Below are 19,655 nucleotides of genomic sequence, written 5' to 3' on the forward strand. Positions count from 1 at the left end.
TAAGACCTTCTTATTCAGATGTCATTGTCTTCCTCTAGACTAGAGAAGCCTTCTCTAGCCCTTGACTGGATTAGGTCCTCTGTTACATTATTTCAAACTTTTCTTTCTCTCTCTCTCTTTTTTTTAATTTATTGGGCGGGGGGAGAGACAGAGCACGAGCAGGAGGGGGGCAGAGGGAGAGGGAGAGGGAGAAGCAGGCTCTCCGCTGAGCAGGGGGCCCGACATGGGATTAGATCCCGGGACCCAGGGATCATGACCTGAACCGAAGGCAGACACTTAACTGACTGAGCCACTCAGGCGCCCTCTCTTTTTTTTAAAGATTGTATTTATTTATATGAGAGAGTGTATGCGTGTGGGTGTGCAAGGTGGGGGGGAAAGGCAGAGGGAGAGGGAGAGAGAATCTCCAGCAGACCCCAAGTTGAGTGCAGAGCCCACCGCAGGGCTGGATTTCACAACCCCGAGATCGTGACCTGGGTCAAAACCAAGAGTCCAACACTTAACTGACTGAGCCACCCAGGTGCCGCTCAAACTTCTCTTTAATAGCACTTTCACCATTGAAATGTATTAAGTACATGATGGTTTAATTCCTGTCTTCCCTGTTAGATTGCTACCTCCAGGAAGGTTTTACCGGGTCTACTTCTTTCACTACTGTCTAGTAACATTGCCTAGACTAGCCCCTGACACATGTCAGAGACTCAATGCATATTGTTGGGATAAATTGATAGAGTTGCCAGATAGAATACAGAACACTCAGTTAAATTTGAATTTCAGATAATCAATGAATATTTTTAATATAAAAATGTGTTCGAGGGTGCTTGGGTGGCTCAGTCAGTTGAGCGTCTGCCTTCAGCTGAGGTCATGATCCTGGGGTCCTGGGATGGAGTGGAGCCCCACATCAGGCTCCCTGCTTAGCGGGGAGCCTGCTTCTCCTCTGCTTCTGCCCCTCCCCCCACTTGTGCTTTCTTTCTTCTTTTTTTTTTTAAAGATTTTATTTATTTATTTGACAGAGAGAGACAGTGAGAGAGGGAACACAAGCGGGCAGAGTGGGAGAGGGAGAAGCAGGCTCCCTGCTGAGCAGAGAGCCCAATGTGGGGCTCGATCCCAGGACCCCGGGATCATGACCTGAGCCGAAGGCAGCCGCTTAACGACTGAGCCACCCAGGCGCCCCCCCACTTGTGCTTTCTCACTTGCTCTCTCAAATAAATGAACAAAATCTTTAAAAAAAAAAAAGTGTGTTCCAAATATTATGTAATGTAAATCTAGCAACTTTCAAACTGATGAGGTACAGAGAGCATTTTATCCAAGTGAGAATATTCAGATAATTCATATTTATTTTTTTAAAGATTTATTTATTTATTTGAGAGAGAGTGAGAGCGCACAAATGGGGGAGGGGCAGAGGGAGAGGGAGAGAAAGAACCCTCAAGCAGACTCTCCGCTGAGAGAAACCTCAGGGCTCAATCTCACGACCCTGGGTTCATGACCTGAGCTGAAATCAAGAACCAGATGCTCAACAGACTGAGCCACCCAGGCGCCCCTCAAAGATAATTCATATTTAAAATGCTGACAAGCCTCTATGGAATCCTAATACTTGTGTATTAGGTAGGATCTGGTAACATAAACAGGAAAACATAGCACCAAACTTTGATGAACTCACCTGATTTAGAGTTCTGAAAATATGATTGGTCATAATAATCAATGACTCAAAATTTTTTGTTAATTTTTTATTGTGCCCAAAATATCAGTACTAGATATACAGCTACATTTCCTCATGGAGACTGTATACAATAATGTCTATACCAAGTGTAGCTAGGTAATTTTAAACCTTATAAGCTTGAGGGGCACCTGGGTGGCTCAGTCATTGGGCGTCTGCCTTCGGCTCAAGGGGTCCTAGGATCGAGCCCCGCGTCAGGCTCTCTGCTCAGCAGGAAGCCTGCTTCTCCCTCTCTGGCTCCCCCTGCTTGTGTTCCCTCTCTCGCTGTGTCTCTCTCTGTCAAATAAATAAATAAAATCTTAAAAAAAAAAAAGAAACCTCCCTTTAAAAAAAAACCTTATAAGCTTGAAAATAAACTTTACCAAATTTTGGTTACAGAATAGAATAAGAAGTTATTTCTCATTGGAAAATGTGGATAAAATGACATTATTGAATAATTTGTACTCCAAAAGTAAAGATAGGAGAGACATGTCATTAAACAAGAAAATCATCCAAGGTGCACATAGGAGCAATCTTTGTATATGGCATAAAGGGGACAATGGTCAAATTTTAAATGACTAAGCTTTCAGGGAGATTTCAGAGGACTCTTTAAACCTAAAATCTAAACTAATAAATTGATCCAGGGTGGGGTTGAGGGAGTTACTGACTTTAGTTAAATATTTCCTCTTGAGTACAGCCTAAAGAGAAGCTCTCTGACTTTCTCTGAGGGATTTACAGGGAAGTATAGTCTTCATCTGACTGATTACCTTGGGGTTCATAGAGTTGCCCTAACTCCCTGCCCTGGGAGGTCATGCAAATAAAGCAAATTGTGCAGTCCTGGAATTTCTGAGTTCAAAGTTTTTCTGTAGAGTGAAGCAACCCTTATTTTATAAAAGCACTATTTTTGCCGATTGTTGGACAAATTTCTGCAGTTTACACTTGATTTTGTATTTAAACACTTGGACAAAATATATTTCCTAGAGTAGAAATTTTTTCCCAGCTTTATTGAGAGATTATTGACATTAGAGTACAATTGTATCCAACAAAAAGAGAAAGTGTACTGCAATAGAAAGAGTACTGATCTAAGATTAAAGAAAGAGCTGTCCCTGCTCCTGGCATTTCCTACACTTAATGGGAACGTACTCTAACTCCTGAGTCTCGGTTTCAACTTTTAGTAGATGCATGTAGTAATACCCATCTTGGCCACCTCACCTGATTATTTGTTCAACTGATATCTATTGACAGACTTAAAAGAGTTCTATGGAAAATTGAACGGTGCTATAGAAATATATTATAAAAATTCAGTAAAATCTTCATTCATCAGGAGTCTCTAGTCTTCAGTAGGCAACCATTAGATAATTAAGAAAGTTTCGACTACTGTTTATTTATTTTAAAGATTTTATTTATTTATTTGACAGAGAGAGACACAGTGAGAGAGGAAACACAAGCAGGGGGAGTGGGAGAGGGAGAAGCAGTCTGTCCGCTGAGCAGGAAGCCTGATGCTGGGCTCGATCCCAGGACCCTGGGATTATGACCCGAGCCGAAGGCAGACGCCCGACAACTGAGCCACCCAGGCGCCCCATCAACTACTGTTTAATTTAGATGATGAATTTTATTCAAGATTTATTTGACATATTACTATAATTCCTTCTGCTGTCCCCACTTTTCCATTTTACCATGGGTGTGGGTGCATCCTGGATCAAAAACTTAATCTCATTTAAAAGATACAAAAAATCAGAGTAATTTTGCTGAACTCATGCCAGTGTTTGATAAGGTGGCTCAGTCATTTCATCCAGTCTGCCACTAAGTCATGCCACTGGCTATCATGTCAGACACTGGTGGGGACTTTTATATTTTTATATCCAGGCTCTCTTGCAGCAGTGAATGAGGAGTTAGCATGCCTGAGTTCCAGTACTGAAGTCTATCCTTTTTTTCTTGATGGCATTACATTTTCTTTTTTTTTTAAATATTTTATTTATTTGACAGAGAGAGATAGCGAGAGCAGGAACACAAGCAGGGGGAGTGGGAGAGGGAGAAGCAGGCCTCCCGCCGAGCAGGGAGCCCCATGTGGGACTCGATCCCGGAACTCCGGGATCATGACCTGAGCCGAAGGCAGACGCTTAACGACTGAGCCACCCAGGCGCCTGGCATTACATTTTCTTCCATGGTTAATTAAAAAGTTGACCTTTTTCATTTTTAGCCAGTGTTTATGGACTCAAACATTTAGGTAAAAAATTTTCTTTTTGGTACCCATGTGACCCAAAGCAACAAGAACATTTTCAGGGAGTGATTTTGAGAGTAGATTCTTCTGCCTACATTCAGGGTGTTTTCTGGCCCCTATTTTACTGGCTGATCTTCCCATCTTTTTTTTTTTTTTTTTAAGATTTTATTTATTTACTTATCAGAGAGAGAGAGAGCACAAGCTGGGGGGAGGGCAGGCAGAGGGAGAAGCAGGCTCCCTGCTGAGCAAGGAGCCCGATGCAAGACTCAATCCCAGGAGCCTGGGATCATGACCTGAGCCTAAGGCAGACACTTAACTGACTGAGCCACCCAGGTGTCCCTGATCTTCCCATCTTTGCATATACATATCCTAGTCTCCGTGATCCAACTCAAAAGCCCTACTTTTATAAAGCTTTTCCTTAACACTCCCAACCTCCTTTAGAACCTTTGCAGTGCTCTGTATCATTCTTATGACATTTATCATCTTATATCTTGTGGTATGAATATTTTCTCTAGATCTTGCTTGATGGCCTTATGGGAAAGGACACTATTTCACAGAGGAGGGCCTTAAATTCTCATATAAATTTGATGAAGAAAAGAATGAAGAATTTTGGATAAGTCATTTAACTTCTTGGTGCCTTAGTTTCCTCACATATACAATCCTATTTCAGATGATTGTTGTGGAGATGGAATGAGCTAATGTGTGCAAAGTTCTGAAAAGTAAAAAATGAAGGGCAGATATTATTTATTTTCTTGCTCATGAATACTATATTCTACTTGTTCATAATTATAATCTTCTGTGTGAAGATAAAAGGCTAAATGATTCCAGAAAAGCCACAGATGATCCCAAGAGTTGATGAGTTTTCAGGTTAAGATTTTAAACAGAGTGGAGAGAGGAAGTGCTACACTATACAAGAGCTGTGCTTTGGTGTTAAGACAATTTGAATCTCGTTTTTGGCACTTGCTGGACTAGCTTTGTTACCTCGAGTAAGTTATTTAACTTCTGTGACTCTGAGTTTTCTTATCTGTAAAATAGGGAAGAGAATATCGTGTTTTGTAGAGTAGTATGAGAATTAGAGATAATGCTTATAGTATACTCTATGGAAGTGGGAAGCATTGTTAATACTTAAGGACTTGGGTTGAAATGTCCCCACATTCGCCCTTTGTCCTGTTGACAATATTTTCATCCTGGTAGTTGAAAGAGTTGTTATAAAATATGCAAAAATAGTTTTGTGCCGGAGCCTGGGAGTATTTGTTCAATGTGTTATCAATAAAGTTTTGAATAAAAAAAATTCTACCGCCGTTTCAATAAAGCTTTGCTCAAATGGAGAGCGGGGAGCTTATCGCGAGAATCTGGCGGAACGCGTTTCTTGTTCAGGATCTAGTCTCGCGTCGTTTGAGCAAGCCGTGGTGAGAGGTGAAAGGGAAGCACGAAATACCGCGAGAGTCCACAGGATTCTCGCGGTATTTCCTGGAATTGCCCCCTCCCCCCCTCAAGTGCCGTTTCGGTTTAACCTAGTGTGTGACTGAGTCTGTGTGAGGGAGCGAGTGTGTGAGATATTGAGGTGAGGCGGAGGCAAGAAGAGGGGCTCCCTCAGGAGCGAGGGACAAAGGGGGCGTGAGGCACCTAGGCCGCGGGACCCCAGCGACAGGAAGCCGCCCCGAGCCGGGCTACCGGGTAGGGGAAGGGCCCGCGCAGTCTTCACAGGGCCCCAGAGCCGGAGTCGGCCCCACAGCCCGGGGCCGTCGGCTTCCTACTTCCTCGACCTCCCCGGCGCCCGGGCCTGAGGATTGGCTCGGCGGGGGGAGGAGGGGAAACAGACTTGAGCAGCTACCCGTTGTCTCGCAACTCCACTGCTGAGGAACTCTCATTTCTTTTCTGGCTCCTTCACCCCCCACCTCATGTAGGAGGGTGCTGAGGAGTCGGGAGGGAGGAGGAGCCTGGGCTACCGTCCCTTCCCTCCCCACCCCCTTCTAGGGGCGCTTTGGTAGGCGTGGGGTTGGGGGGGAGGGTGGGGGTTACTTTTTGGAGTGCTGGGGAACTTTTTCCCCTTTTTGAGGCCAGGCGAAAGGGAATGCCCAATCCAGAGAGACATGGGGGCAAGAAGGACGGGAGTGGAGGAGCTTCTGGAACTTTGCAGCCGTCATCGGGAGGTGGCAGCTCCAACAGCAGAGAGCGTCACCGCTTGGTGTCGAAGCACAAGCGGCATAAATCCAAGCACTCCAAAGACATGGGGTTGGTGACCCCCGAAGCAGCACCTTTGGGTACAATTATCAAACCTTTGGTGGAGTATGATGACATCAGCTCTGATTCAGATACCTTCTCTGACGACATGGCCTTCAAACTAGACAGGAGGGAGAATGATGAACGTCGTGGAACTGATCGGAGTGACCGCCTGCACAAACATCGTCACCACCAGCACAGACGTTCCCGGGACTTACTAAAAACTAAACAAACAGAAAAAGAAAAAAACCAGGAAGTCTCCAGCAAATCGGGATCGATGAAGGACCGAGTATCAGGAAGTTCAAAGCGTTCAAATGAGGAGAATGAGGACTATGGGAAGGCACAGATATCCAAAAGCAGCAGCAACAAGGAATCCAGGTCATCCAAACTCCATAAGGAGAAGACCCGGAAAGAACGTGAGTTGAAGTCTGGGCACAAAGACCGGAGTAAAAGTCATCGGAAAAGGGAAACACCCAAAAGCTACAAAACAATGGACAGCCCCAAACGGAGATCCAGGAGTCCCCATAGGAAATGGTCTGACAGCCCCAAGCAAGATGATAGCCCCTCAGGAGCTTCTTATGGCCAAGATTATGACCTTAGTCCCCCAAGATCTCACACCTCTAGCAATTATGACTCCTACAAGAAGAGTCCTGGAAGTACCTCAAGAAGGCAGTCAATTAGCCCGCCTTACAAGGAGCCTTCGGCCTACCAGTCCAGCACCCGGTCACCCAGTCCCTACGGTAGACGACAAAGATCTGTGAGTCCCTATAGTCGGAGACGTTCTTCCAGCTATGAAAGGAGTGGCTCTTACAGTGGGAGATCACCCAGTCCCTATGGTCGAAGACGGTCCAGCAGCCCTTTCATGAGCAAACGGTCTCTGAGTCGGAGTCCACTCCCCAGGTGAGCTATTTGTCTAACAGCCCTTTCTTACTTAGGCTGGGTCATGAGGAACTGGCAGTTAGTCATGTTCACGTTTGGTTGAAGCCCCCAGTCTTCCTTATTGACTAGAACACTTAGTTATTGGTTAGTTACCCAAGTAGGTGAATCTGGTCTTCTCTTAACCCAGAATTTGAGAAGTGGAGAGTTCACATGCCTAAAACTGCTAAAGGTAGGTACTTCCAGGGGTGAAATCTTCAGTTGTAAGCTCCTGCTTATTGAGTACACAGAGTTGATAACTGAGCTTATCCCAGAGCTTATCTAGCAATTTCTGTTGCATTGTCTTAAATCACCTTGGTATTCGTGCTTTAGACCTCACTGGACCTGACTGGCGATGTAAGAAATTATAAATTTTCATTCGTATTATCTTGAAGCTATTTGCCTAGGTCATCTATCATTTGTGCGTGTGCTGTCCACTGAGTCTCCAAAGCTGTAAGTTTATTTCTTAATTCCTGTCTTTAAACTGATGTTTTAGTGGAAATTCAGCTGTTTAGTCCTTTTTCCTTTTGTTGATACATACCTTAGCAGAAGTTGGTTCCAAGGATAATTTGATTTTCTTTACAGCATCACCATTGACCTACCCTGTGATCAAAATTTTTCTCTAAAAAAATGGTAATAGTACCTTTACCATATTTTAGCAAGAAAGGCATGTTAGTTTGAAATTTAATCATTAAAATGAATTACTACTGAAAACTGTTTTTATTTCTAGATGATGAGATGTACCTCCCTCTTTGTGGACTCACTTTGTCCACAAAAGACGTGGGCTTTGGGGTTATACCTGAATGGAATCCTAATCTTGCTTTGTGAACTTTGGCAAATAATTTAGTTTTTCCCTGCCCGTGTTTCTTCATATGTAAAATGGAAATAATAACTACCTACTTCTGGAGTAGTTGTGAGGATTAAATTAGCTAGTAAGTATGAAGTGTATAGCACAGTTTCTGGTTACCTGGAGCAGGTCAGTAAATTCTGTCTTAGCGAGGAAATATTTTTGGATGCTAGGGGAGAAATTATGCTAATTTGTAAAAATCCATGCATGTCTTTTATATGTCAATATGAGTAATTTTTGCTGACTTAAAGTTGTAATTATTCATAAATTAGTTTGAATTAATCAAACTGCAGAGTTCTTACCTGTCAGGGTCTAAAAGTTCCTTAGTCCTCCCCCTCCCCCCAACCACCCCTCCATTTTATCACAATTTTTCAAACACAGAAAAGTTGAAAGAATTATAGTGAGGATCCATATATGTACTACCTAGATTCTACAATTAATATATGCTATATATTTTATCATACCCATCCAGCTCTCCATCAGTCCATATTTTGTTTTGATTCATCTCAAAGTTGCAGACATCAGTATACTTCACTGTAAGCATTTTAGCGTGTTGTGTATAGCATTAGCTAGAGTTGACTTTTTTTGAAGGGGTGAGAGTAAAATTTATATATAGTGAAATGGATGTCTTAAGTGTGCTATTTATAAAGTAGCTTAGTTGTTTAAGGAAACATAAGAAATATTCTCAGAATACTTGTTTTCTTGAGGAGTAGTTTCATTAAGGCTGTTTTGAGAATTTTTATTGTCATGAGTTTTGGGAATATGGAAGTGCACTTAAGACTAAAACACTAAAATGACTTTCAGAAAGAACTTGCTTTGCAGTGATTCCTTTTGGATTCATATCTCACGTTCTCTCTTCCTCTACTCAGTTAATTGGAACTAGTGCAGTAATGGTAAAAAATAAATCAGGAACGAATTGGAGACACAATATAATAGCATAGGATACAATATATAAACATAATATAATTTTAGAGTCACATGCATATTTTTAGTTGGGTTTTGGAGAGCATTATATGTTTGTATATGTGCACTACAGATTTTTTTCCTCATTCATTGGAATTCAAGACAGTAAGTACAAAAATTTCTTAGAGTAGAGCATACAGATCCCTTCTGTGATATCTCTGTTTTTTCCTTGGGAGACAGTAAAAATTAAATAAGCAACATCATTTTAAAAGACTGAAAATACCTTGCCAGAAATGCAATGTCTTTGCATCCTCCAAATTAGTAGTGGTTAATAGTAGCAATTTCATTTCAGATGGATAGAACCTAACTCACATCAGGGGGAAAATACATTTGTTTTTGAGAAGTTTTTACTGTTGCCTGCATTTACCTATTGGTTGTCTCCTCTTGCCACCCCCCTTCCTTGTCGCTTTTTTTCTTGAAGAGTGGATCTTGACCTCAAATACAGCATTTGTATCACTAAAAATGCCATAAGTATATGGCCATCAGAATGTTCTATTAACAGTAGGCTTCTGTTCAGAAATTGAAGGGTTTGTAGCAGAGTTCCTTAGGAAGATTTAGTAATGCTGAATGATTAAAGAAACTAGTTTTTAGAGCATGTGGTTCTGACGTTACTTAGTGTTTGGGACTTTAGAAGTTTATCGTGGGATAATAGAGATGGTAGTTTTATTCCAGCTCCAATTCAGTGAGAGAAAACCTCTGGTTTCATCCAGTTATTTACAAAAGAAGTATTAGTTTTCTGAAGAATAAGTGGATGTTTCATAAATCCACTTAACCACTTTTCAGTATTCTGTATCCTCATGTTCACATATATGTTGTTATTGCTGTTTTGAGTACTTCTATTCCAATAATGACTTGCATTTTAACTAAAACTTCCAAAAAGCAGTGTAGGTATAAGAAAACCATGGCTAATGGGACGCCTGGATGGCTCAGTCGTTGGGCGTCTGCCTTCGGCTCAAGTCATGATCTCAGGGTCCTGGGATCGAGCCCCGCATTGGGCTCCCTGCTCTGCAGGAAGCCTGTTTCTCCCTCTCCCACTCCCCCTGCTTGTGTTCCCTCTCTCACTGTGTCTCTCTCTGTCAAATGAATAAATAAAATCTTTAAAAAAAAAAAAAAGAAAACCATGGCTAATTATCATGTGAGTTATTTCGCCTACACATATGTACTATTTGTTTTGAAACATTTTGAATTATGTCAGTACTACTAATGACCAAAGATAAAGGGAGATATTGAAGATCTGGAATGGGAACAATTTATTTTAGACTACTGGGCAAATGATGTTTTGTTCAGTCACTTTTTTAGTGCTATTTTTTCTCCCCTCACATTGAGGCCTGAGCACATTAGGCTTTATGAAAAGGCAAAAAGAGGGGCGCCTAGGTGGCTCAGATGGTTAAGCGTCTGCCTTCAGCTCAGGTCGTGAACCCAAGGTCCTGGGATCCAGCCCCACAGCGGGCTCCCAGCTCAGCAGGAAGTCTGCTGCTCCCTCTGCCTCTGCCACTCTCCCCAGCTCATGCTCTCTCATTCTCTGTCTCTCTCTCAAATGAATAAATAAAATCTTTAAAAAAAAAAAAGAAAAGGCAAAAAGAATTAATGGGGGTTGGGTTTCAATTAAGAATAATCTGGGGGCGCCTGGGTGGCTCAGATGGTTAAGCATCTGCCTTCCGCTCAGGTCATGATCCCAGGGTCCTGGGATGGAGCCCCACATCAGGCTCCTGGCTCAGCGGGGAGCCTGCTTCTCCCTCTCCCTCTGCCTCTCCCCCTGCTCATGCTCTCTCTATCTCTGTGTCTCAGATGAATAAATAAAAAATCTTAAAAAAAAAAAAAGAATAATCTGCCTCATGGATTTCCAAATTCTTAATGAAGAAAATAAATTGAACATGCAACAGTACCTTGCTTTATGTGTTCCTAAAAAGTTGATTGGAAATCATTTTATATATGAAAATACCAGAAGTCATTATAGTTTTGAGAACTTCTGATAAATTATTTGGTAAGACAACTTTTTCAGCTTATTTATTTTGCAAATCCTAGTAACTCTTGTATCTTAGGGGTTGTTTAGTATAGGCACAACTTAATTATCGACTGAGGATTCAGGGAACAAAATCTTCCTGGGATCTGTCAAATAGTTCTCTAGTTGAAACAATTAGGTTTTGGTGAAGCATGCTAGTTACTTTTAACTTCCTGATTGGTATAACCCACCTTTAATATAAAGTACGACTTTTTTTTTTTATCATGTTTTCACTTCATCAGAGATTTAAACCAAAATTCCAAAAAAGTAATCATTGTGAATATGGGTGCTCTCCAACATGGGAAAAAAATACCCATCTTCTTGAGTTGGATAAGTAATGGATAATTTTTTTTTTTTAAAGATTTTTATTTATTTATTCATGAGAGACAGAGAGAGAGAGAGGCAGAGGGAGAAGCAGGCTCCCAAGGAGCAGAGAGCCCGATGCGGGACTCGATCCCAGGACCCTGGGATCATGACCTGAGCCGAAGGCAGACGCTTAACCATCTGAGCCACCCAGGCGCCCCAGTAATGGATAATTTTAGTGTTATATGAATGAAATGTGTTGTCCTATAGCATTTAGTTCCTTGTAATCTATTTTTTAAGTAAACTTTATTTTTTAGACCAGTTTTAGATTCACACACACAATTGTGACAATAGTACAAAGAACTATTTGTCCTTGCATCCAATTTCCCGTTATTAACATTTTACATTGGTCTGGTACATTTGTTACAGTTAATTAACCAATATTGATATGTTGTTATTATTATTATTGTTTGATGGTACCTAATTCATTTTTAAGATTGCTAAATTACTCAAAGTAGTTTCTTTAAGTTACAGTGCTCCATAGCTTAACTGATGTATTTTCCTATATATTGCTGTCAGCTATCCATTTTAAACTGCCTTTTTCTTTTTCCAGTAGGAAATCTATGAAGTCTAGAAGTCGAAGTCCCGCATATTCAAGACACTCATCTTCTCATAGTAAAAAGAAGAGATCCGGGTCACGCAGTCGACATTCCAGCATCTCACCTGTCAGGCTTCCATTGAACTCCAGCTTGGGAGCTGAACTCAGTAGGAAAAAGAAGGAAAGAGCAGCTGCTGCTGCTGCAGCAAAAATGGATGGAAAGGAATCCAAGGGTTCACCTATATTTTTGCCTAGGAAAGAGAACAGTTTAGTAGAGGCTAAGGATTCAGGCTTGGAGTCTAAAAAGTTAACCAGAGGTGTAAAATTGGAAAAATCTGCCCCAGATACTGAACTGGTGAATGTACCACATCTAAATACAGAAGTCAAAAATTCTTTAGATACAGGGAAAGTAAAGTTGGATGAGAACTCTGAGAAGCATCCTATTAAAGATTTGAAAGCACAGGGATCAAGAGACTCTAAACCCATAGCATTGAAAGAGGAGATTGTTACTCCAAAAGAGGCAGAGACATCAGAAAAGGAGACCCCTCCACCTGTCCCCACAGTTACTTCTCCTCCACCTCCTTTACCAACTACTACCCCTCCACCTCAAACACCCCCTTTGCCACCTTTGCCTCCACTACCAGCTGTTCCACAGCAACCTCCTCTGCCTCCTCCCCAACCAGCATTTAGTCAGGTTCTTGCTTCTAGTACTTCAACTTTGCCCCCTTCTATTCACCCAAGGACATCTACTTTGTCCTCTCAGGCAAATTCTCAGCCCCTTGCACAGGTTTCTGTGAAGACTCAAGTATCTGTAATAGCTGCTATTCCACACCTAAAAACTTCAACGTTGCCTCCTCTGCCCCTCCCACCCTTACTACCAGGAGACGATGACATGGATAGGTAAGTCCTGTAGTTAACTGGGAAAACTTTACCCTCTTGATGTACATGTAATGCATTTTCTCTTCTCATACTGTCAAAACTGCTCTAATACATGGCTGTTTAAAATGCTTTTATGAGTAGGAAATGCTTTTGGTATTTGGTTTTCAGTGACAAGTTCTGATTTATAACATTATTACTTAGGAGAAAATTACAAATTGAGGCCTAGTAACCCTTTTTCTTCATAAGTTTATTTGATAAAGCTAACTTTTGGTTCAAGTTTTTAAAAATCAATGGTGCTTTTCTCCCTAAAGTTTTATGTTGAAAAATTCTTTTTCTCCTTTTTCTTTTTTTAAGATTTTATTTATTTGAGAGAGAGAAAGCACAAATAGCAGAGGGGCAGAGCGAGAGGGGAAAGCAGACTCTCTGCTGAGCAGGGAGTTCACTGTGGGCCTGAATCCCAGGACCCTAGGATCATGGTCTGAGCCAAAGGCAGCCACTTAACTGACCAAGCCAGCCAGGCGCCCCAAGATTTTTTTTTAAGTAATCCCTACACCCAGTGTGCGGCTCAAATCCATGACCCTGAGATCAAGAGTTGTATGCTCCACTAACTGAGTCAGCCAGGCACCCCATGTTGAAAATTTTAATAGCCATAGAAAAATGAAAGAATAATATAATTAACTTCTTTATACTCTTCACCAAGATTTACCAGTTAACTTTTTGCCACATTTGCTTTTACTTTATATATCATGACACTTTACTTCTGAATACTTTATTTTTTTTTTTTTTAAGGATTTTATTTATTTGGCAGAGAGGGAGACAGTGAGAGCAGGAACACAAGCAGCGGGAGAGGGAGAGGGAGAAGCAGGCTTCCTGGCTAGCAGGGAGCCCGATGTGGGGCTCGATCCCAGGACCCTGGGATCATGACCTGAGCTGAAGGCAGATGCTTAACAACTGAGCCACCCAGGCACCCCACTTCTGAATACTTTAGCATGTCTCTTCTTTTTTTTTTTAAAGATTTTATTTATTTATTTGAGAGAGAGAGAATGAGAGACAGAGAGCATGAGAGGGAGGAGGGTCAGAGGGAGAAGCAGACTCCCTGCCGAGCAGGGAGCCCGATGCGGGACTCGATCCCGGGACTCCAGGATCATGACCTGAGCCGAAGGCAGTTGCTTAACCAACTGAGCCACCCAGGCGCCCTAGCATGTCTCTTCTAACACTAAGAACATTTTCCTAAAAAATCACAATACCTTAATCACCCAAAAAACTTCTTATTGATTTTTTTTTTTTTTAAAGATTTTATTTATTTGAGAGAGAGAGCACATGAGAGGGGAGGGTCAGAGGGAGAAGCAGACTCCCTGCCGAGCAGGGAGCCCGATGCAGGACTTGATCCAGGGACTCTAGGATCATGACCTGAGCCGAAGGCAATCACTTAACCAGCTAAGCCACCCAGGCACCCCTTACTGATTTAATAATGTAATATCAATAACAACAATATCAAATATCCTTAGTGGTCCCCCAAAATGTCTTTTATAGCTGGGTTTTTTTTTTTTCTCCTAATCCAGGAAAAGAATAAACTAGGTTTATCTTGAAAGACACTGCTTTAAAAAAAAAAAAAAGTTACCCTATAAGAAGCAGAAGAACAGCATGTGGAATCTTTACTAATTAGAATATAAATTCACAATGGGATGATGGGAAGAGCTTTAATTTTGATGAGTCCTCTTAATATTGAGAAGTGAAATGATTATGAAACATGAATCTGATTTCATGGAAGGCATTAGGAAATACATTCTATATCTTGGCAGGACTAGCTAGGCAAAATACCATCAAACAAATTGATTTAGTGGTGATATAGGCCATGGTAGTCTGTGTTACTGGTTTTTTCTAAGGAGATTCTACCCTCTTGTTCTCTAGGATATGAGTTTAATTTATTGCAATAAACTTTCATTGTAAACATAAAAGTAAGTACTACTGATCTTAAATCCCAGACCAATTCCCAAGCCTTCATTATTTTCCAAGTGACATCAGTAATTTGAATGATGATACATTTCAGCTCTTTACATTTATATTTTTCCAGACTATGCTCTGAGCCTTTTAAGAAGGTACAAATGCAATTAAAAAATTTTCTTAAAGAATAAGTCCATTACTATTCATAGTAGTAAATCTTATTTTAAAGAAAAATTCCACTGCTCTTTCTAATATCAATAATTATTTGTCAATTCTGTCATATCCTGAGAATTGCAAAGGAGAAGGATAAAACCTGAAGTTTATGTAAAAAAATCTGTTTAGGTACACAGTATACTTCTCATAGATACAAGCTACGTGTTTCTATGGTTTTTGTTGGAAAAGGAAATACCAATTGAGCATTATCCAGTGGGACTCTCAGCCATGATCTATCTACAGGAACCTTGTTTAAATATTAGTTTACATAGTGGCTAGAACGATGTCAGTGTGGCTGAGAATCTTCATTTTGAAATGTTTACTTGGCTAACCAAATAATTATTGAACTGACCTACCATGTGTCAATGTAGAGTGCAGATTTCCAGAGGTGGAATAATTTTGATAGGCACATAGGGATTTCTCTTTTAGATTGGGATGAAAGGTAAAGTAAGACCATTCAGTGCTTATTTGAGTATGTGTGGCTATCTTTAAGAATGTGTATGAGAAAATGAAGCGAACAGAAGTATTTTTTTATTTATCAGTTCGGATTGTGAAAGTATAACTGTTTCATAGTCCAATGGAATTTATTTTAATAGTGTGATAATTATGTAAAAACCCATACACAAAACAAAACATCTGTTTTCTTTGGATACATATATCCATATATATCCATATGAATTCACACCAAAAAATCCAAAAGGATATATATTTTTTATAGGTTTTTTTAAAGATTTTATTTATTTATTTGAGAGAGCGAGAATGAGAGAGAGAGCACATGAGGGGGGGAGGGTCAGAGGGAGAAGCAGACTCCCTGCTGAGCAGGGAGCCCGATGCGGGACTCGATCCAGGACTCCAGGATCATGACCTGAGCCGAAGGCAGTCACTTAACCAACTGAGCCACCCAGGCACCCCGAAAAAGATATATATTAAGCTGATAGTAATGGTTATCTCTGTGGATGAGACTTAGGATGAGGATCAAAGGTAAAGGACCTTATCTGCAAAATTTTGGAATGCTTCACAGATCTGCTTGTCATCCTCGCACAGGAGCCATGCTAATCATCTCTGTCTTGTTCCGATTTTAGTATATGTGCTGCTGAAGCGAGCACCAATGTAATTATTTTTAAATGTATGATTATTATTAGTTTTCCACATAAATATAAATAAATTATTAAAGGCAGAAAAATGGAAATGAAGATATCTTCCACAATTTTATTTTTTCACTATTTTTTTTTTTAAGATTTTATTTATTTATTTGACAGAGAGAGAGACATAGCGAGAGGGGGAACACAAGCAGAGGGAGTGGGAGAGGGAGAAGCAGGCTTCCTGCAGAGCAGGGAGCCCAACGGGGGGCTCGATCCCTGGATCCTGGGATCATGACTGAGCTGAAGGCAGACACTTAATGACTGAGCCAGCCAGGCACCCCATTTCACTATGTATTTTAAATTCACGATGGTTTTTGTTTTCGTCTTTAATTTTTTTTTTTTTTTTTGGTGCCACGGTATCCATGTATCATACCAGCTGCACCTGTTTTTCACATGAAAAATAATTTTTATGTAAGAAAAGTTTTCAGGAAGAAATCTGAAAGTTGCATACGGAATTCATTTATATTCTTGATCTTCTCATGTGAGATTGCAGCAGCTTAATTGTTGAGAATGTGATTTATACATCTTCCTCTTGCCTACAGTGCTTTAAACATAGAACACAGAATGTGATCAATAAATATTGCTTATTTGAATGAATAAGACTACTGAAGGAGACAGGATCAGGACTTGTGTGAAATGACACTGGGAATGTAGTTAATTCTGTTGGCACATGGATGATGTAAAGCTTGTATCAAATGATTTGTTTTCTTTTAAAGTCCCTTTGGGAATAGAATGAAACTTCTTTCAAAGGTATATATAGGGCCAGGAGTGTATTAATCCAGGTATCAAATGCAGGAGTGAATTTAACTAATGGTATTGCAAAAGCGTAATTCGTGGTCTGCAATTCTTTGTTTCAAGAAATGAAGGCTGCTAAACTATTCATTCTTCATGATGTAGTACATTCTTCATGAACATAGCTATTCATGGGGATCACCTGCTTTTTTTTTTTAAGATGTTATTTATTTATTTGAGGGAGCAAGAGTGGGAGGAGAGGCAGAGGTAGAGGGACAAGCGGACTCCCCACTGAGCAAGGCTCCACCCCAGGACCCCTGAGATTATGACCTGAGCCAAAGTCAGACGCTTAACCCACTGAGCCACCCAGATGCCCTGGGGATCACCTGCTCTTAAGGAGAACATCTGTATGGGGCGCCTGGGTGGCTCAGTCATTAGGTGTCTGCCTTCGGCTCGGGTTGTGGTCCCGGGGTCCTGGAATCGAGCCCCACATCGGGCTCCCGCAGGGCTCCCGGGCTCCACAGGAATCCTGCTTCTCCCTCCCCCACTCCCCTGTTAGTGTTCCCTCTCTCGCTGTGTCTCTCTCTGTCAAATAAATAAAATTTAAAAAAGAAGATCATCTGTATACTCTTTTTTAAAATTTCAGTTAACCGGGGTGCCTGGCTGGCTCAGTCAGTAAAGATGCAACTCTCAACTCTCAATTTCAGGGTCGTGAGTTCAACGCCCACGTTGGACATGGAGCCTACTTCAGATAAATAAAATTTCAGTTAACCACATAGGGTTTTTAAAATCTTTGTTTCCAGGGCACATGGCTGGCTCAGTTGGTAGAACATGCAACTCTTGATCTCAGGGTTTTGAGTTCAAGCCCCACTATGGGTGTAGAGCTTACTTAATAATAATAATAAAATAGGGGTGCCTGGGAGGCTCAGTCATTAAGCGTCTGCCTTCAGCTCAGGTCATGATCCCGGGGTCCTGAGATCGAGCCCCACATCGGACTCCCTGCTCCACCAGAGGCCTGCTTCTCTCTCTCCCACTGCCCCTGCTTGTGCTCCCTCTCTCGCTGTCTCTCTTTGTCAAATAGATAAAATCTTTCAAAAAAAAAAAATAATAATAAAATCTTCATTTCCGATCAGTTTTTTTGGTGACCTGGTTCATTTGGATTTTATCAGACTTCAGTAGAGTCTGTATTATTCTTTTTTTTTTTTTTTTTTAAGATTTTATTTTTTAGAGAGCGAGCGAGAGAGAAACAGAGAAACAGCATGAGAGGGGAGAGGGTCAGAGGGAGAAGCAGGCTCCCCGCTGAGCGGGGAGCCCAATGTGGGACTCGATCCCAGGACCCTGGGATCATGACCTGAGCCGAAGGCAGACACTTAACCATCTGAGCCACCCAGGCGCCCAAGTCTGTATTATTCTTAAAGGCTTTATCTTTAAAGTACTGAGCTCTTACAGAAAAGAAAGATCTTTGTGAGCATTCAAATTTGATTTAGAATTTTTTTTTTTTAAAGATTTTATTTATTTATTTGACAGAGAGAGACACAGCGAGAGAGGGAACACAAGCAGGGGGAGTGGGAAAGGGAGAAGCAGGCCTCCCGCTGAGCAGAGAGCCCAATGCGGGGCTCGATCCCAGGACCCCGGGACCATGACCTGAGCCGAAGGCAGACGCTTAACGACTGAGCCACCCAGGCGCCCCAAATTTGATTTAGAATTTTGCTAATGGAATGCTTAGTTCTCATTTCTAATGTATTCAGCTCAAATTTTTATTGGAAGTTTGTAAATCACTTTTTAAACAACCTGCTTTAAAAAGGGGAAAGGGATAAATGATCATATTTAAAGTAGTATATGCTATTAAATTGTGAAAAATATTAGGAAATCTTTTTAAATAATTGATATGTAAATTTATATTCTTTATTAACAATAAAGACTTTTTATCAGTGGTATTGATACTGTATAGATTAAATCCCATCATCATAAATTCCAAGAGACTATACAGATTTTAAAATTTGAGCAGTCATGGAGCTTGGCAACTTTTTTTGTAAGAAAATTATTATACATGAGCATTTATGCAACTACTCACCATATGTGAACCCAACTACAGGCATAAATGGGGAACCAGGAAATACTGATATTGGCAAGATCAGCACTTCCTGGTACTGAATCTTCATAATAATGACTTAGATGTTCAATATCTGCTCTCCAGTGTTAGACCCTCTGTATCATATGTCCTCTGCACTGTATAGAGGAATAGATTAGTTACTGAGTGCTGTATACTGAAGGCTAAAGACCATAATGTTAAGCGTTGCAATTTTATGAGTCATCATTATTCCATGATTTTTGGTACATTGGAATTTGTTGAAATAGGATTTGACCTGTATTCAACTTGTATGCCCTGAACTGGTAGTACATAGCAAACATTCATGCTTTATGAAATAAACATGCTAAACATGTAATTTTTCAGAAGCAATGTACATTTTCATAGTAGCGAACTGAACATGAACCTATAAAGCCAACTGTGGAGAAAACAAGACCTAAATATAAAACATAGACTGAACTTATATGAAGTGATGGTGAGAAAATTCACATACTTCTAAGTGAAGCATAACCAAGAAGTAATCTATTTCTGAATCATGAAGAATTAAAATTTATAAAGAGTATTCTGACATTAGTAGTTGAAATATTGGGAATTTTCATTCCCTGAAAGTCTTAAAAATTGGGGAAATTTATTTATTTTTTTGAAGATTTTATCTATTGGGGCGCCTGGGTCACTTAGTCGTTAAGCGTCTGCCTTCGGCTCAGGTCATGGTCCCAGGGTCCTGTGATCTAGCCCCGCATCGGGCTCCCTGCTCCGCGGGAGGCCTGCTTCTCCCTCTCTCACTCCCCCTGCTTGTGTTCCCTCTCTCGCTGTGTCTCTCTCTGTGAAATAAAATCTTTAAAAAAAAAAAAGATTTTATTTATTTATTTGACAGAGAGACAGCCCCCGATGTGG

General features: G+C 40.8%; 1 protein-coding gene and 1 non-coding gene across 4 annotated transcripts in view; one reads left to right on the forward strand and one right to left on the reverse strand.

Annotated features, from left to right (window-relative positions):
• Positions 1-5,360: 5,360 nt before the first annotated feature.
• CDK12 (cyclin dependent kinase 12) overlaps positions 5,361-19,655 on the forward strand; it is a 50,329-nt gene continuing 36,034 nt past the window's right edge. For 2 of the 3 annotated variants that reach the window (XM_021704175.2, XM_021704176.2), the window contains exons 1-2: positions 5,361-7,034; positions 11,778-12,662. In XM_021704175.2, coding sequence (XP_021559850.1) covers positions 5,986-7,034; positions 11,778-12,662 — 1,934 coding nt within the window. In that variant the 5' untranslated portion in view covers positions 5,361-5,985. The remainder of the gene's footprint in view (positions 7,035-11,777; positions 12,663-19,655) is intronic. The other variant, XM_044921895.1, reaches the window with a different exon arrangement.
• On the reverse strand, positions 15,798-15,904 carry LOC123326832. Its single transcript, XR_006541363.1, has one exon. It is a non-coding gene; the product is annotated as a U6 spliceosomal RNA (small nuclear RNA).

The sequence above is a fragment of the Neomonachus schauinslandi genome, chromosome 15 (assembly GCF_002201575.2).
Source record: "Neomonachus schauinslandi chromosome 15, ASM220157v2, whole genome shotgun sequence".
In the NCBI taxonomy this organism is placed as follows: Eukaryota; Metazoa; Chordata; class Mammalia; order Carnivora; family Phocidae; genus Neomonachus; species Neomonachus schauinslandi.